At 38.5% G+C, this 17,593-nt stretch overlaps 1 protein-coding gene across 4 annotated transcripts in view; it reads left to right on the forward strand.

Annotated features, from left to right (window-relative positions):
* The window catches only part of Gabpa (GA binding protein transcription factor subunit alpha), a 31,843-nt gene that overhangs the window by 319 nt on the left and 13,931 nt on the right, over positions 1-17,593 (forward strand). For 2 of the 4 annotated variants that reach the window (XM_090348172.1, XM_090348182.1), the window contains exons 2-5: positions 7,045-7,146; positions 9,952-10,096; positions 12,519-12,603; positions 14,780-15,025. In XM_090348172.1, the coding sequence (XP_090204298.1) occupies positions 7,070-7,146; positions 9,952-10,096; positions 12,519-12,603; positions 14,780-15,025 (553 nt within the window). In that variant the 5' untranslated portion in view covers positions 7,045-7,069. Of the gene's footprint in view, positions 1-79; positions 272-749; positions 829-7,044; positions 7,147-9,951; positions 10,097-12,518; positions 12,604-14,779; positions 15,026-17,593 lie in introns of those variants that run through there. The other 2 variants (XM_090348164.1, XM_090348191.1) reach the window with 2 other exon arrangements.

The following is a 17,593-nucleotide window of genomic DNA, read 5'->3' on the forward strand; positions in this document are numbered from 1 at the left end:
CACTACAAAGCGGATTGGCGGGTTGAGCCTCGTAGGCCCCCGTTGTCCCGGGCGTTCGTTTCGCACTGCCTGTTGGGAGTTGTAGTCCTGGACCGGGGGTGTCTGGGAGGCGGGAGAGGGGCCGGGGTTTCTCGGAGCCTGTTCCGCGGGCCGGGTCCGGGAACCTACTGCTTGGAGTCGTGGGAGCTGCAGGTCTCACCCGGAGAGGCGCCGCACGTGGAGCCCGCGCCGCTGCCGTTGCCAGCCGGCTGCCGGGCCGATCCCAGAGTGGGTGAGTGAGGGCGCGGGGAGGAAGCGGCGCAGAGCGCGGGCCCTCGCGGGCGGGCCTCGTTCCGGCCTCGTTCCGGGGCCTGTCCCCCACGCCAGCCCCCCCGCGGCCGCCTCTGTGTTTTGTTTCCGCTGGTCCCCGACGCTGCGACTCCCATTTCCGTTCGTGGAGACTTGAGGGAGCCGGGTGGGGAGGGGCGGGAGCGGCTGCGGGGAGCCGAGGGAAGGGCGGGGGGCGAGCGGAGCGGGGCCCGGGGACGGCGCGCCTGGCCTCCGCGGCGGGGCCGCGCTCGCCCCCCGGCCGCCGCCGCGGAGCTCCAGGTGCCCGCCCGAGCCGGCCCTTCCCTCCGCTCCCCGTGTCCTGCCCGACCCCTCCCTGGGCTTCCCCGTCCCCGCTCTCGGTTCCCCGGGCTCGCCCGGACGGACGCCCCCGGACTTCTGGGGACGAAGCCGAACCGCTTGGTTAGCGGGGCTCCGCGGTCCACTCACCCCAGATCCGCTTACCCAAGCGTTGTCTCGCAGTTGGCACTAAAGCCATTTACTAGTTTGTGTGTTCATCTGGTGCGTTCCGCTTCATTAAGGAAGCCATGGAAATAAGAGGTTTAGGTAACTTGCTGCACTAGAGATCCTGTGTGTGTGTGTGTGCAACTGTGTACGTGTTGAGCTTCATTAAGCATGAAGAGGATGGTACCCAATATTGTATTGCAAGAGGATCGTCCTCGTTTACAAATAAAATCAAGTAGTTTTCTCTAGTGGGAGAGGCAAAAACTTTAGGGAGTTTACTTGACACAGCTTTTTATTTTTGGTAGTAATAGACTTTGAAATGAGGGCCTCGCATTAGTAAACAGTTGAGTCACTCTTTTCACCCTTTTTTAAGTTTTATTTTTCAGATTGGATCTAGGGCTGTTTGCCTGAAGCGCGCCTTGAGGACTGCAGTCTCCTCTCCCTCACATAGCTGGGGTTATAAACACATTCCAGCACGCCTCGGGCTTTTCTTTTCTTTCTTTCTTTTTTTTTTTTAAAAGAGATACAATCTTGCTAATTTACACAGGCTAGACTCTGAACAGGGCACTCTCATTTCTGCCACCTGTTTAATTGGGATTAAAAGTACTCCCACTTAGTTGTAAGGGATTAGCTGCTCTCAGTTTCTGATTAAGACTTTCCAAGTTACAGGGTTTTTTTTTGGGGGGGGGGTGTTGTTTTGTCGTAGGGCTTGAGCTCTTCAGTGTAAGGCTACTGCCCTACCCCTTGAGCCACAAGGTCACTTCCGATTTTCTGGTGGTTAATTGGTGATGTCTCACGTTCTTTAGTGCCTGGGCTGGCTTTGAACTGTGATCCTCAGATCTCAGCCTCTCTAGTAGCTAGGTTTACAGGCGTGAGCCACCATACCTAGCTTCCAACTTTTATGCATGTGCTGATGCTGGGAGACTTAGTTTTACCTGAATGGCTTATGTAAGTGAATATGTAATATCTGTGAAATGATGAAAATAAGAGTAGATTTTAAATTGAAACAAGCCATGAGACTAGGTATAGGCCACGGACCAAATTAAAATATGATTGTACTCCCCACCCCAAATATGATCCTCAAAACTAAAGGGAAATTGATTAATACACACACACACACACACACACACACACACGCTCACTCACACTCAAAATGAACGTCCATTTAGGTTGAGAAAAAATGCAGTTGATCATGCAAGGCCTTCCTGATTGCACTTCTTACCCTATACTTCTAAGCTCTGTAAAATAATAATGAATTCCAGTGAAGAAAGTCAACCCTCAAAATTAATCTGGGGTACCAAAGAAGGAATTTTAAGTATATCTGAATTGAAAAAAAAAAAAGCCTTGTCCAGAATTTTTAATTAAACTCTGACTTAGTTGTATCCATTTTGTGAAATGTTCTGAAATTCATATTCATCCAGGAGAATTGAGGTGTTGGTGAAAGTACATGAAGTTGTTTTATGCAGTGTGATGGAGGACCAGCTCTGTGTTGGAGAGTTAGCAAGTCATGTTAGTTCTGTTTTCTTACATATTAATGTATTATTCCGTTGGAAATAAGAACTGATAATAAAGATTTACAGAACTGGGCACTGGTGTTCACATGTAATTCTAATTCCTTGTGAGGCTGAGATAGTGGGACTCTCAGATCAAGGCCAGCCTTGTCATAAATAAAGTCCTTGGGGCATTTTCTCAAGGAAGAGCTGGACATAATGGGTGTGCCTGTTACTTTAGCTACCCAGAAGCCTAACATAGCTGGGTGGCTCCCAAGGGGTCTGTGGCAGGACTCCTCAAAAAGGAGGAAAATAGGCCTTGGGTAAGAGCACCTCTCTGGAAGGCTCAAATACAAAATCTGTGCATTTTCTCCAAACAGAATATGCTGAGAGAAATATTCATAGTCTATGAGTATTATGATTTGTCCAAAAGTATATGAGGCTTCCCTCTTAACCCCCCACCCCACACCATTTGTCACCTTTTGGGGAAGGGGTGATCTTTGTAACATTTTTGGCATATCATAGGATTAAATTTTTTTTTCACAACTCACTTGTAGTTAGGGTTCTCCAAGTGTATGTTTTGATAAGCCATTAAGATATTTTTCAATCTCTGGTCACTGATATACTTTTCTTTCCAAAGTTCTTTGTAAAATCCACATGGTCTAAGCTTTAATGAAAAACATCAGTTAAGCCCTGAGATGAAAGCAAATTAACTTGAGTGCTGTTTAGCCTTATACTTTATATAAGATTTATTTATCTGGGGTGACACATGAGGATCACGTGCCCTCAAAGTTCCAGATCACCAGGGCATCCTAAAGAGAACTTACCTCATATAACAACAAGCTTACTTTGTGGAAATATTCTTTCCTTGTTTCTAATAAGGAAAGTGTGTACTTTACCGTTTCTACTGAGTTACTTTCTTAAAATGATTTGGATTGGCTCTAGCTTCTAGCTATCCCCAGTGACACTTCCCCAACATTTTATCAGTTTCTTAGAGTGCTTATCTGAAAATGGGAGATGAATGAATGAAAGTTTGAGATTTACTGGGTTATCTCCAGAGAATCTAGTCCCTTTTTTATGTCCCTGATGTCCTTGTTAACTCTATTATTCAGAGGTCAGACATTAACCATATACACAGTATCAGGTGGTACATTTTACATTGCTTGGGTGAATGATTTATATTTGAGCATTTCTTGATATCCTGGAACCCTTTACTTTGTCTAATTTGTACTGACTTTTTTGTGCAGGGGGTGGAGGAGATTGGGATAAACTAACTGGGGTTGTCCATTCATTTATTAGTCCCATATCATTTTTACCTTTTCCCAATCTATAACTTGTTGATTGAGCATAAATGTAAAGGTTATTTTTGCCCTTAACTAGGAACTAAGGGCACTACATCCTTAGTCCTTTTTCTTTTCTTATTTTTTCAGGTAGTGTATTCTGCTAACTGCCTGGACTGCCCTTGAGCAGGAATTTTTCTACCTCTCCCTCCTCAGTATCAGACTATGGGGCTTCTCCACACCCAGTCCAAATTGTAATCTTTATATGATCCAATCCATTTTTTTTTTCTCATTTAAGACTTAATGTCTGGGACATTTTGAGAGATTTCTTTCTAACCTTAGGCTACAAGAACAGTTGCCCTGACATGTAAGCCTTTAAGGCATCTAGAGTCCAGGTGATGGTGTGAGGAAGACCTAATAGCTGTTTACTCAGCATATCTTGATGTACTATCTGCTGTAATTGAGACACTGTTTGAAATATGTATTTGTAAAGTATGTGTTGTCCTTTGAGGGAGGTCTCTACTGGATCATCACCTGTTTTGCTAAAGGTGAATTCCATGGTTTTTTATAGTACTATTTAAGGAATAGGATTTGTTTTTGTTTCTTGTGGGTTTTTGTTGTTTTGTTTTGGAGAGGGGTGAAAGGAACACTTCTTAAAGCAGTATCAGCCAGAAGAGAAAACATATTCTTCATCCTTTCATCATCTCAAAGACAATCCCGCTGGAGCTTATCTAGTCTGTTGGACATGTATGATAAGTGTGAAAGAACTCTACCCACTTATTGTTAATCTTTATGGAACAATTTTGAGAGCAACTTTAATGGTGATGAAAGGGACCAGGTTGTTCTAGATTAAGATGTCAACTGTTTTGCTTAAGTGATAGGAAAACCACCTATTTAGCAAGCTGTTGGGACTTGAAAGTTATTGCTCTTAAGTGGAAAGGGTGGAAGATGATTGTATTTACATCCTACGGCTTAATTTAGGTGTTTGCAAGGGTTCATGTAGAACTGAGGGAAAAATCTGTCCTTCCCTGCATTTCTTGGCTTGTATCTCGTTTCTATCTTCAAGGGTAGTTACAGATAACAATTGAGTCCTTCTCACAGCATAACTGTAGCTCCCTCTCTTTCTCAATTGTCTTACTTTTAAGGATTTTATTGGTTCCATCCAACTATGATTATACCAGTATAATCTCTGGAGAGTTTTGTTTTTATTTTCTGAAATAGTTCCCTACTTTATAGCCCAAGTTAAATTCAAAACTCGTGACCTTTGCCTCTGCTTCCTGACTGCAAGTGGAACCATGCCTGCATTTTAAGGTCAAGCTGATTAGTAATTTCAGTTCCATTTGCCATCTTTATTTTCCTTGCTGTATAACTTAATACATTCGTGGGTTCTGAGTCATTGCTACTACCCCACAGGCCTTTTTCTTGAGAATTTAATACCTGATAAGCCTTCTACTACTTCAAGAAAGTAGGGGAAGTTACTAGTGTAGACAGTGGAGATCCTTGGATTGTTACGGTATTTACACTTGATGACAATCCCATAGGGTAGGACAATAAACAATACATTAATTTAAAAAAATGTCTAAAAGATTGGGAGGGGGGAGGGAACCATGTCATGAGAAAGAGTATAAATGTTTGTGAAGTAATCACCTTCTATCTGGTGAATATAACGTAACCCTTCTATTAATTACAATTAAAAAAAAGAAAAAATGGCTTAAAGACTAGTGCTGTGGAAAAGATAAAAAAAAAAGTAAAGGCAGAATTAAGTGGGGATATATCAGTGTGTTACTAAGATGAGATTCAAGATGACATTTAAGGCAAATTTCAAGCAGATGAACAGTTGAGGGCAAATTTCAAGCAGTTGAGCACAAAGCATTTCCCTGTTAATGGGAAAGGAGTGGGAGATCTTGTGGAGTCTTTGGACATTGAGAAGTCTTCGGATTTTACTGTAGGCAATATCAATCAAAGAAATAATATGATCTAATTTCATATTTTCAGAAGCATCACATTTTGGCTATTGAATTGACTGAGAATAGACTAAGCAAGCCAGAATTCTTCTATTTTCCTTTTTGCAGTATGGGATTTGAACTCAGGGCCTCATGCTTGGCAGGTAGTTTTACCATTTGTGCCACACCATCAACCCCTCACAGAACCTGTTAATAATGTTGTTGTAGTGTTTCAAGTAAAAGATAAGTGACTTTTGCACTACTGTATTCATGATTAAACATGTTGAACAAATTATAAGACCACAACTGGAATATTATATATTTAGATTGATCTATCTAAAGTGAAGATATGGGGCCATACGCAGTTTGCACTAATCTCTGGATAATTTTTTTCTTTGCCAGTCCTGGGCTTGAGGTCAGGGCCTGAGCACTGTCCTTGGACTTTCTCAAGGCTGGAGTTCTACCATTTGAGTCTCAGCACCAATTTCGGCTTTTTCTATATATGTGGTACCAAGGAATCAAACCCGAGTCTTTGTGCATGCTAGGCAAGCACTTTAACCACTAGGCCAAACTCCTGGCCCCCCTCTGGATAATTTTTACATGGTAAAAATAAAATTGTTCTGAGTGAGGTGTGGTGATATATTCGTGTTCCCAGCACTTGAGAGTTAAAAGCAGGAGGATCTTGAGTTCAAGGCCATAGTAAGATCTTGTTTGGGAAAGAAAAAAAAAAAAAGATTTTCTTATGTAAAGCATTTCAGTGTAGTGCCAGGCACTCACTGAATAATAGTAAATAATTATGAATATTTGAATTTGTTATGTCAGATCTGTGATAATACAGATTTTTTTCTGAAGTGTTAGAGTATCAGACTTAGGGGAACATTCCTTATAAATCCAAGGTGTCTTTCTTAGATATAGGAGTAAACTTTGAAAACTGTACTCTGAAATTACTGTGGACTAAGGTAATAAGTCCAAAAATAAGCATCTGCATCTGCATGAGGTAGTTTGTAACAGAATTTACAACATTAACATCTGAAAATAACTATAAAGGAATATCAGTGTAGATAGTTAATATTTCTTAATTATAATGTTTAGCAATAGATAGTTTTACATGAATTTACTGAAAACTAAAGCAGTAGCTTGTATAAAATTAAATCACATCTGAAGTAAACAATAAAAACTTGTGGTATATAATCATATTTATAGATTGTCATTTGTTAACTTTTTTTCTGTTTTGGAATAATTGTACTTGCATCTGTTGAATATGCAATTTATAACGGAAATTGGAGCTATGATTATATTTATATTACGATTACTAGAGCATTTTATAGTGACTATTCCTAATAAGATAAAACTTTTTACTTCTAGATTGTGCTTTAGGCTTTGGTCTGAATTGTTTTGCTTTTTGTATAGTTAATATAGCATTCATTTGATTTTGAAATAACTTCGATTACCTTTTGGTTCCTCTGCTGTCTCTCTGCTTTTGTTGGACTTGGTCATATCATTTTTCTTTTTTTTGTATGTAGATAATTTCACAATCTCTTAAAATTTTAACTCTTGTAGAACTGAGTATTTGAATTCTTCAACCATGACTAAAAGGGAAGCAGAAGAGCTGATAGAGATTGAGATTGATGGAACTGAGAAAACAGAATGTACAGAGGAAAGGTTAGTATTCTGAATTTGACATTTTTATGTTATCAGTATGCCTGCTTAAAATCCTAAATCAATCAATAGTTCATGTGGGTTTGCCATCTTAACTCAGCATTAAAGTAAAGGTGGCAACTGGCTTAACTGATAACAACTAAGCAGTTAATTGTAATGTTTTCCTTCTTCATGGCTTTATTTGATGCATATTTTTTTTTTTTTTTTGCCAGTCCTGGGGACTGAAGTCAGGGCCTGGGTACTGTCCTTGAGCTTTCTCAAGGCTAGCACTCTACCATTTGAGCCACAGTGCCACTTCTGTTGTTTTCTGTGTATGTGGTACCACGGAATTGAACCCAGGACCTTGTGCATGCTAGACAAGCACTCTGTCTCCAATCCACACTCCCAGCCCGCAATGCTTTAGACTTTTTATTAGTACTGGATACTTTTATTTTAGAAAGAGTTTGATTTAGCCTAAACAAATTTAGCACATACTTATTTGAGTAATTACCATAGCCTATAATTGTGAGCTTTAAATGAATAAAATGATATTATTTGAATAAAATAATGTCACCTATTTGTCACCACAGGTATGGAGGGAAGATAAAAATGGAACATCACAGCCCAGGCTTTCTCCCTAGGGCAAGGAACAAGGTCTTACCTATCTCAAAAATAACTGGGGTAGTAATAGTACATACCTGTTACGTTTATCTCCAGTTAGCCACCAAAAGGTTGGAAGTAGAGCCGTGGCTCAAGTAGTAGAGCACAGTCTTGAGCAAAAAAGTGCAAGGATGATACTCACACCCTAAGATCAAGCCTTAGGATTGGCATTAAAAATAATAATAACTGGGCTGGGAAGTAGCTCAGTGGCAAAGTGCTTTCTTACTTATCAAGTGCAACATCCTGGGTTTGATCCCCAGTACCAAAAAAGAAAAGACCAAAAAAAAAGAATATATACACACACACACACACACACACACATATATATATATATATATATATATATATACAGTTGTTTTTCTTTTTTAAGCCCACATAAAAATATTAAATATTAACATGTCGAAACTGTGACCTAATGGTAGAGTGCTTGCCTAGTGTGCATGAAGCCCTGGGCTCAATTCCTCAATACTATATACACAGAAAGAGCTGGAAGTGGTGCTGTGGCTCAGATGGTAAAGTGCTAGCCTGAGAAAGCCCAAGGAAACTGCATAAGCCCGGAGTTTAAGCCCTAGGACTGACAAAAAGAAGATCTTCACTAACCATACAATGGACAAAAGCCTCATATCTAAAATATATCAACAGCTCAAAAAATTGAATCACTCCCAAACTAATCTCCAAAGTAACAACCATCCCATTAAAAAATGGGCCAAAGACTTAAAGAGAGTCTTCTCTGAAGAAGAAACAAAAATGGCCTATAGACACATGAAGAAATGCTCAACATCTCTGGTCATGAGAGAAAGGCAAATCAAAACAACTCTTAAGATTCCACTTCACTCCAGTTAGAATGGCCAGGATCAAGAAAACTAATAACAACAGATGCTGGAGTGGATGTGGCCAGGAGGGATCACTACTACACTATTGGTGGGAGTGCAAACTCGTTCAACCACTATGGATAGCAGTATGGCAGTTCCTCAAAAGACTAAACATAGAGCTCCCCTATGACCTAGCAATTCCACTACTTGGCATTTACCCGACTGTCCAGAAACAAGGGCATACTAAATCCACTAGCACAATGATGTTCATTGCAGCACTATTTACCATAGCAAAGATATGGAACCAACCCAGATGTCCCTCAGTTGATGAGTGGATCAACAAGATGTGGTATTTATACACAATGAAATTCTATGCTGCTGTCAGAAAGAATGACATTGCCCATTTGTAAGGAAATGCAAAGACTTAGAAAAAAATCATATTAAGTGAATTAAGCCAGACTCAAAGGGACATAGGCTTAATGGTTTCCCTCATTTGTCATAATCAGTAAAAATGTTGGGCTCTCCTAGCAAGATTTTCAGTAGAGCAAAACCTAGATACATAAGACCGTACAGAATGATGCTAAATGAAAGGACCTCTAGGATATAAAAACAAAAGCCACATAATGAGTGATCGTTGTCCTTAATATACTATGTTATCTCTCATCTGTTTTGCTGTCCCTTGGTTATCTTATATTGTTACAGTATTTTACTTTGTTATCTGATATATTGGATAAATGCGGATTTGGTTATTTGAAATTGGATAGGGAAGGGGGAAAACAAACTGAGGGATGGGGATGGGGGGAGGGAAATGGGGACCAAGACATGAGAAAGAGTATCAATGGATGTGAAGTAATGCACCTTCTATCTGGTGAATATAATGTAACCCTTCTATTAATTACAATAAAAATATATGAAAAAAATTGGAAACCACAACCACCAGGGTAAAAAATAACCATATTTTAGTGGTACCTAAACCAGGTACAAGACTGGTTCAAACCCCAGTATAGGGGTTAAAGCGGTGCAACTGTTAAAAATACTGCTTTATATTGATACTTGATTTTTTAAAAAAAAAATCGTAGCCAATTATGAAAGATCTGGAAAAAAAAAAAAAGGTTCTGATGTTGGCAGGGATGTGGAGAAAGAGGAACCCTACTGCACTGCTTGTGGGATTTAAACTAGTACAACCACTCTGGAAGACAGTTTGGAGGTTCCTAAAAAACTAAAAATAGACCTTACAGAAATGAGTTTTCAAAGACCAGATATGTGTTTTGGTATTGTATTTGTTTTGAGCATAATGTTAACTTTAATATACAGTCTAATAATGTAAGTATTAACTTTTATATTCTTTAACATTTAGCATTGTAGAACAAACCTACACACCAGCTGAATGCATAAGCCAGGCTATAGACATCAATGAGCCAATAGGTAATTTAAAGAAATTATTAGAACCACGATTACAGTGTTCTCTGGATGCTCATGAAATTTGCCTTCAAGATATCCAGGTAATTTTTGTTTATATTTGAATTTTAGCATTTCACTCTACATAGAAATATTTTTGTTAGCCTCTTATCTCTGTAACTATATTTGACCAGTATTGTGATTAAATTTAAGCATTTAGAAATAAAAAGGATGCTTTTAACTATCTTCCTGGGTTTAAAGTTTTATTTCAAAGACTGAGTACTGAATCAGGTATTCCCTTTAACTAGTATAAAATGAGAAGTTTAAGTAAATCAGAAATTAAATGTAAGAGTACTAGGAAGTACATTGACCCTGAACTGAAGAAATATATTTCTAACTTAACAGTTTTTTGGGGGGAGGGTGTTATGTGGCTTGAACTCGGTCTGGGCCCTGTTCCTTGAGCTCTTCAGCTCAAGGCTTACCACTTTCCCCCTGGTCCTGGGCCTAGGCCTAGTTCCTGAGCTGTTTGGCTCAAGGCTACTGCCCTACCCTTGAGCCACGCCCCACTTCCCCATTTTCTAGAGGTTAATTGGAGATAAGAGTCTCAGGTATTTTTGTGTCCGGGATGATTTTGAACCTTGATTCTCAGATCTCAGCCTCCTGAGTAGCTAGGATTACCTGCATGAGCAACCACGCCCAGCCTAACTTATATTTTTGTGCATCAGTTTTCTTACCTTTAAAATGACATCACTTGATGAAATGAGTTTTCTCAATCCTTTCCATTTCTTTAGTGTAAATTTCAAATAAGTGTTAAACACCAACTAGTATTTCTTGGAATTTATCCAGTGTAGTAGTATAATAATACATTACACATGAAGCATATTCCCATTTATGCTTCATAGTACGCTTTCCAGAAGGAAGTGTTTTATGTGTATAAAATTTGGTAGTAGGAAGTGGTGCTGTGGCTCAAGTGGTAGAGCACTTGTCTTGAGCTGAAATGCTCAGGAACAGTGCTTAGGCCGAGTTCAAGCCCCATGACTGACAAAAAAAAAAAGTAGCCGAAATAGAATTGCTCATATAGTTTCTCTGTAATCTTTTCTTTCTTCTTCTTTTTTTTTTTAATGGGGAGTACTGGGGGGATCCAGTTCTGGGACTTGAACACAGGGGCTGAACACTGTCCTTGCACACTTTCTGCTCAAGACTAGCGCTCTGCCACTTGCGCCACAACTCCATTTCTGGCTTTTTTGTGTGTCTTTGGCACCAGAAAATTGAACTTAAGGCTTCCTGCATGCTAGGCAAGCACTCTACCACTAGGCTACGCTCCTGGTCCTCTCTGTGATCTTTCTTTAGTAAAACAGTCTAGTAAAGTTGAGTAATTATATTTTTGTCATTTTTTTGGATGATTGATATTTCTAGTTCTCTATTGTCTTTATTTCCTCAGCCCATGTACCTACCATGTTTGAGTTTCTACTTTGTGCTAGCTTCTACTAGAGGAATATATTCTATCTTCAGTCCTGTTGTTGCAAGCTATACATGCCATACCTTCTAGTTGCTAACACTACTATCTATAGACATGGGGGGGAACTGGGTTTTAGTTGTAAGAAACAAAATGTCAGGCAGACACCATTATCTTAAGAAATAAAATTGTCCTTCTCATGATTCCCTAGTTTGTATTATCTCTGTTCAAGTTAAATGTGCAGTAATTTAAGATTTGTATTTCATATATGTGATTTTTTTCTCATCTATTTGCCATTGTGTGGAATGTATTCAGTGAATAAGGTAATGTGAAGGGAAAAAAGCACTCAAAGGGTACCATGATTAGAGATACAATAGTAATGTCAAAAATACTCTAATTGTATTTATTTTGTGATCAGAGATTTAGAATGAACTCATCCTATGTGTCATGTTAGTTACAGGGAGAGTTATGAAGTGAATAAATTTATATATAGTTTTCACTACTAATTAAATATTCTTGTTAATATAAAGCATGCACTATATTATCTCCTACTTTAAATACATTCTCAGAATGGAAATTTGATTTTTGGCATTATTTAAGATCTCAACCAAGATTGTTTATGTCTGAGAGAAAACTGCTTTTTAAAATAGTGGCTTATATCTGACTTTGTTACCAGGTATATTGTATATACGTTTATTTGTTTATTTGAAATAGGAAAGGGAAGAGGGAAAACAAGATGATTGCAAGGGATTGGGGAGAGAGAAATGGGGACAAAAACATGAGAAGGGGTATCACTGTGTGAGAAGTAATGTACCTTCTATCGAATATAACTGCAACCCCTCTATACATTACAATAAAAAAATAGTGGCTTAACTCTCAATCAAAATATTTTTAATTTTACAAAGAATTAAATAATAGGACAGTTTAGCTAAGAAAATGTATCATAATTTAATTAGTATGGTCAGCAATGAAGTCGACTTTAGCATATCCATTTGTGCTAAATCAGAGGCAGAGAACTTTTAATCTAAGGATTTAGCTAAAATAATCATACTTATTTTCCTTGTGTTTAGCTGGATCCAGAACGAAGCTTATTTGACCAAGGAGTAAAGACAGATGGAACTGTACAGCTTAGTGTACAGGTAATTTCTTACCAAGGTAAGTTACTTGTAGTGACAATTAACAGTTTAGTGCATGCTTTCCTGATACTTTTTTTTTTTTTTTAAGTATTTTAGGTGTTTGTATTAATGATATAATGTGGTATGGTCAGATAGTCACCTTTTGGTTCATTGTCTCTGTCAGTATAAAGTAGATAGTATAAAACATTCCAACTAACTTAAATGAAGGAATTATGTTACATTGTAGTAAATATTAGCAGGATCATAAGATGACAGGAATGTTAGAAAATTCTGGTTCACATGAACTATACTGCAACACTGTATCACAAGAAAGCTGCTGTTCTGCCATGATCTGTCCTTGGGCTTTCTCAAGGCAAGAGCTTACCACTTGAGCTACTTCTGGCTTTTTCTATGTATGTGGTACCAAGGAATCGAACCCTGGTCTTAGTGCATACTAGGCAAACACTCTACTACTAGGCCAAACTCCCAGGCCCAGTTCTCATTTGTGACATGTACATTTTGAAAAAATAAGGTTTTCTTATATGTCACCAATGAATGATAATACATTATCTTAACAAAATTATCAGATTATTTCATAAAGGACTCGATTCCATTTTGAATAAATAACATCTACAACTAAAAATAATTGCTTTTATAATATAATTTCTTAGCTGAATTTTTTCTGAAAGTTTTAATTTTTTTTACCTAGGTAAATACTACGCAGGTTATTAACAGATCATTTGTGTCATCTTTTTATTTACTTTCTCTATAGGAATTACAATTCTTAGTAAGTTTTTATTAATGTTTGATCATCTTCAGAAATTGAGCTGAATGATAGAAATTTAATTTGTAACAAAATCAGAATCATTTAAGCACATGCACTTTGTTCTTTAATAAAAATAGATCAGCCGGGCACGGTGGCTCACGCCTGTAATCCTTTACTCAGGAGGCTGAGATTTGAGGATCGAAGTTCAAAGCCAGCCTAGGCACTAAAGCACTAAAGTCCATGAGACTCTTATCTCCAGCTAACCTCTAGAAAACTGGGAGTGGTGCTGTGGTTCAAGTGGTAGGGTGGTAGCCTTGAGCTAAAGAGCTCAGGGACAATGCCCAGGCCCAGAGTTCAAGCCCCATGACTGACCAAAAAAAAAGTCATTTCAGTTTTTTTTTTTTTTTTTTTTTTTTTAATGGGTCATGGGGCTTGAACTCAGTCTGGGCGTTGTCCCTGAGCTCTTCAGCTCAGGATTCCACCCTACCCTTGAGCCAAGCCCCACTTCCTGTTTTTCTGGAGGTTAACTGGAGATAAGAGTCGCATAGACTTTAGTGCCCTTGATCCTCAAATCTCAGCCTCCCAAGTAGCTAAGGATTACAGGCGTGAGCCACCGTGCCAGGCTCAATGTGCTTCATTTTTAGGACAGTTTACTACATTTATGCTTCCTCTAATGTAATTTTTATCTTTCATTCCATATTGGTACCTTTCTGTTTATCAGTGGCTTCATTGTTTTAAGTTACTGGTACCTTTTTCCTAATAATGTTTGTTAGGAAGCCTGGGAAAAGCTTCAGCAAACTTTACAATGTTTACAGTAGGTTTTGTGGTGTGTATGTGTGTGTGTATGTATGTGTGTGTGTAAATCATATGTAGTTGGCAGTGCACTGAACAAATTCTTGGTTATCTTTTACTCTTTTCAGATGTTAACCTTTTTTTTTTCTCTGCAGGGTACGGCTCAAACTTAGGATAGTCTATAACTGAGCTATGATCCTAGCTATCTCAGTTGTTAACTTTCATTAGGACTGTTTAAGGATAAATTTTCAGACATGATCCCTTCCACTTAAATATATAATTTGTGTGTTTCCTTCAAAATAAAGATCCTTTAACTGGAGATGTAGCATAAGACTCTTCAGTAAGCATGTATAAGACCCTTGGTTCATTTTCCAGTAACACAAAAGAAGAAAGTTACTACAAAGATTCCTTAATAGAACCAAAGTATAGTTTTCAAAATTAGGAAATTAATATTAAGGCAGTACTCTTACTACAGCAGTTCTATTGAATTATGTTTATTTTTTAGTGGGGATTTGTTAAATTCTTTAGATAAATTCTTTAGATAAAATATTTAAGGCATAGGTTCCCCCCTTCCCCATCATTTGGGAACATAAACTAAAAATTTTTTGTAGCTTTCTTTTTATTTACATTGATAATTTTTTTTAAATCCACTGTTAAGGAATTGAGCCCAAGCTAAATATCCTTGAAATTGTTAAAACCGCGGAAACCGTTGAAGTGGTTATCGATCCAGATGAACACCAGGCTGAAGCAGAAGCCCATCTTGTTGAAGAAGCCCAGGTGATCACCCTTGATGGTACAAAGCACATCACAACAATCACAGATGAAACCTCAGAGCAAGTGACACGGTGGGCTGCTGCCCTGGAAGGCTATAGAAAGGAGCAAGAACGCCTCGGGATACCCTATGGTAAGAAAGACATGTGAGCGTTTGTTAGGTAGAGTAAGAATTAAGCTTGGCTTTGAAAGCACTAGGATAAGTTACAACCTATTCTAAATGTAAACTTTTTTAGAGGTTTCTTTTCCTTTTTTTTTTTTTTTGACCTGTAACATTTAAACATTAAAATGAATGAATACTGTCCTGGGTGCTAGGAATACAGCTAAGTTTTGGGGGAAAAATACTGCCTTTAGGGTATAGTTAAAGAGAAAGAAGATCAATTAAAAGGTAATTGTCCGTGGAATAAAAAAGGGTAACCTTGAAGCTATCAGTAACTCACAGGTGAAAGAGATAATGTTAAAGGAATCAGACTATATTGTGGTGCATACCAGTTGTTCCAAAATAATTATGTGAGTTCAGATTTCCCTCAGCTAACACAGCAAGACCATTTCAACAAAAAAGGAATTTTGAAGGTATTATAGTGGTTTAAGGGAAAATGAGGGGAGAGTTTATTCTCTACAAGAAACAACAGTGCAGAGAACGTTTTAAATAGGAAATATTTGGAACAAATGAAGCAAGTATAAGCACACATGAATAATGAGAAGAGTTAGTGGATAAAGTGATTCTATAACATTGTAGAACTGTTTTTGATCAATTAAAGTGGTCATTGGGAGATGAATATAACAGTGGTATATCTCCTAAGTTGGAGGAGTTAACGACTGGTTAGAAGGGAAAGCAGCATGTACTGTAAGTTACTGTAAGCTGTGTAATAGCAATAATGTCAAGCTAGCCTTGACTAGGTCATTTTTTTGGGAGTAAAAAGGATGAGGTGATTGAAATCAGTCACAAGACTACAAAATCGATTGGCAGATTGTGAGCAAGAGAAGGTAAGTTGAAGTATTTATCTAACTTTGCAAGTTGAGGGGCTAAGGCGATAATCATAAAAATGGTTGCCTGTGAAGTGTGCAGTGCATCTTGTTAAATGTTGGGCTTATGTGGAGAGTGGAAGAGGATGTCTTCAAAAGCTTCCTGGGGAAAGCCTGCTATATAAAAGATTCCTCAAGTAGACATAGTAATAGCACTTGATTTTAAAGTGAAAACTCATAAGCTCAACTGGCGGTAGTCAGAATAGTTTTAGGTCTACAAAATTTGGGCTGGAGATGTTATTTAGGACTCAGTTCACATTGCATTTTTTTGGGGGGAGGGGGTGTCAGTCATGGGGCTTGAACTATGATCCTGGATGCTGTCCTTAAGCTCTTCAGCTCAAGGTTACTGCCCTACCCCTTGAGCCACAGACCCACTTCCCATTTTCTAGTGATTAATTGGAGATCAAAGAGTCTCATGTCTTTAGTGCCTGGACTGGCTTTGAACTGTGATCCTCAGATCTCAACCTCCTGAGTAGCTAAGATTATAGGTGTGAGCCACTGTGCCCAGTGTTGAATTTGTTTTTAAAGCCATAAAGTATAAGAAGTAAATGGAGAAAAAGGAAATGGAAAGGGCCTCCATGTTAAACACTAGTCCTAAGTCTGTACACCCTTTTGGGGAAGGAAAGGAAAGGAAAGGAAAGACAAGAAATAGCTGGAAAATGAGAAAGCAATGTATAATGTCACTGCTATTGAGAGTTTTAGGAGATCAAGACTTAGATATTGCTTTCACTCAAAGCGTACTGATAGAATCAGAGTTATTGTTAAACTTAGATGAAAGTTACTATAGGGCCAGGTATTAGTGGTTCGTGTCAGTAATCCTAGTTACTCAGGAGGTTGAGACCCATGGAATTGTGATTTAAAGGCAGCCTAGGCTCACTCCATTTTCAGTTAGCAAAATGCTGGACTGGAAATATAGCTTAAGTAGGAGAGTACTAGTTATGAGCAAGAAAGCTGAGAAAAATTGAAAGGCCTTGGGATCAAGCTCTGATATGCCAAAGGGAAGGACAGAGAGAATAACCATTTAGAAATGGAGTACATTGGGGCCTGTAGTTTGGCCTAGAGGTTAAAGTGCTTGCCTAGCATGCATGAAGACCTGGGTTCGATTTCTCGGAACCACATACATAGAAAAAAGCTGGAAGTGGTGCTGAGGCTCAAGTGGTAGAGCTCTAGCCTTGAGAAAACCCAAGGACAGTGATCAGGCCCTGAGCTAAATCCCAGGACTGGCAAAAAAAAAAAAAAAAAGAAATGGAGTACATTAAACTTTGTAAAGGGAAGGTACTAGTGGATAAAAGTGCTAAAAAAACTAATAAACATACTCAAGATTCCAAGAGTTGATGGACACCTGAATGTATTTATAAACTCTTGTTTATTCATTTGTTAATTGAAGTGAAACAAGGTAAAAATGCATTCTGAGGATTAGATAAAGCCAGAATGAGAGGAGAAAAGATAAGATTATTGAGAAGGCAGTTGGTCAATAAGATTTTCATGGCCTTATGTTAGCAAGTTAAGAATCATCTTTTGAGTCGGGAATTGTTGTAAAGGAGCATAAAGTTTGAAACAGTGTCTTGACACAGATTGCTGTGCTGTATTTTTCACAAGAACTCTTTAGTGTAAAATCACTTAGGGAAAGTCATAAATAAAAATTAATTATGGGTACCAAGATAACTTTGACTCA

Source organism: Megascapheus bottae, chromosome 1 (assembly GCF_031878675.1).
Source record: "Megascapheus bottae isolate mThoBot1 chromosome 1, mThoBot2.hap1, whole genome shotgun sequence".
In the NCBI taxonomy this organism is placed as follows: domain Eukaryota; kingdom Metazoa; phylum Chordata; class Mammalia; order Rodentia; family Geomyidae; genus Megascapheus; species Megascapheus bottae.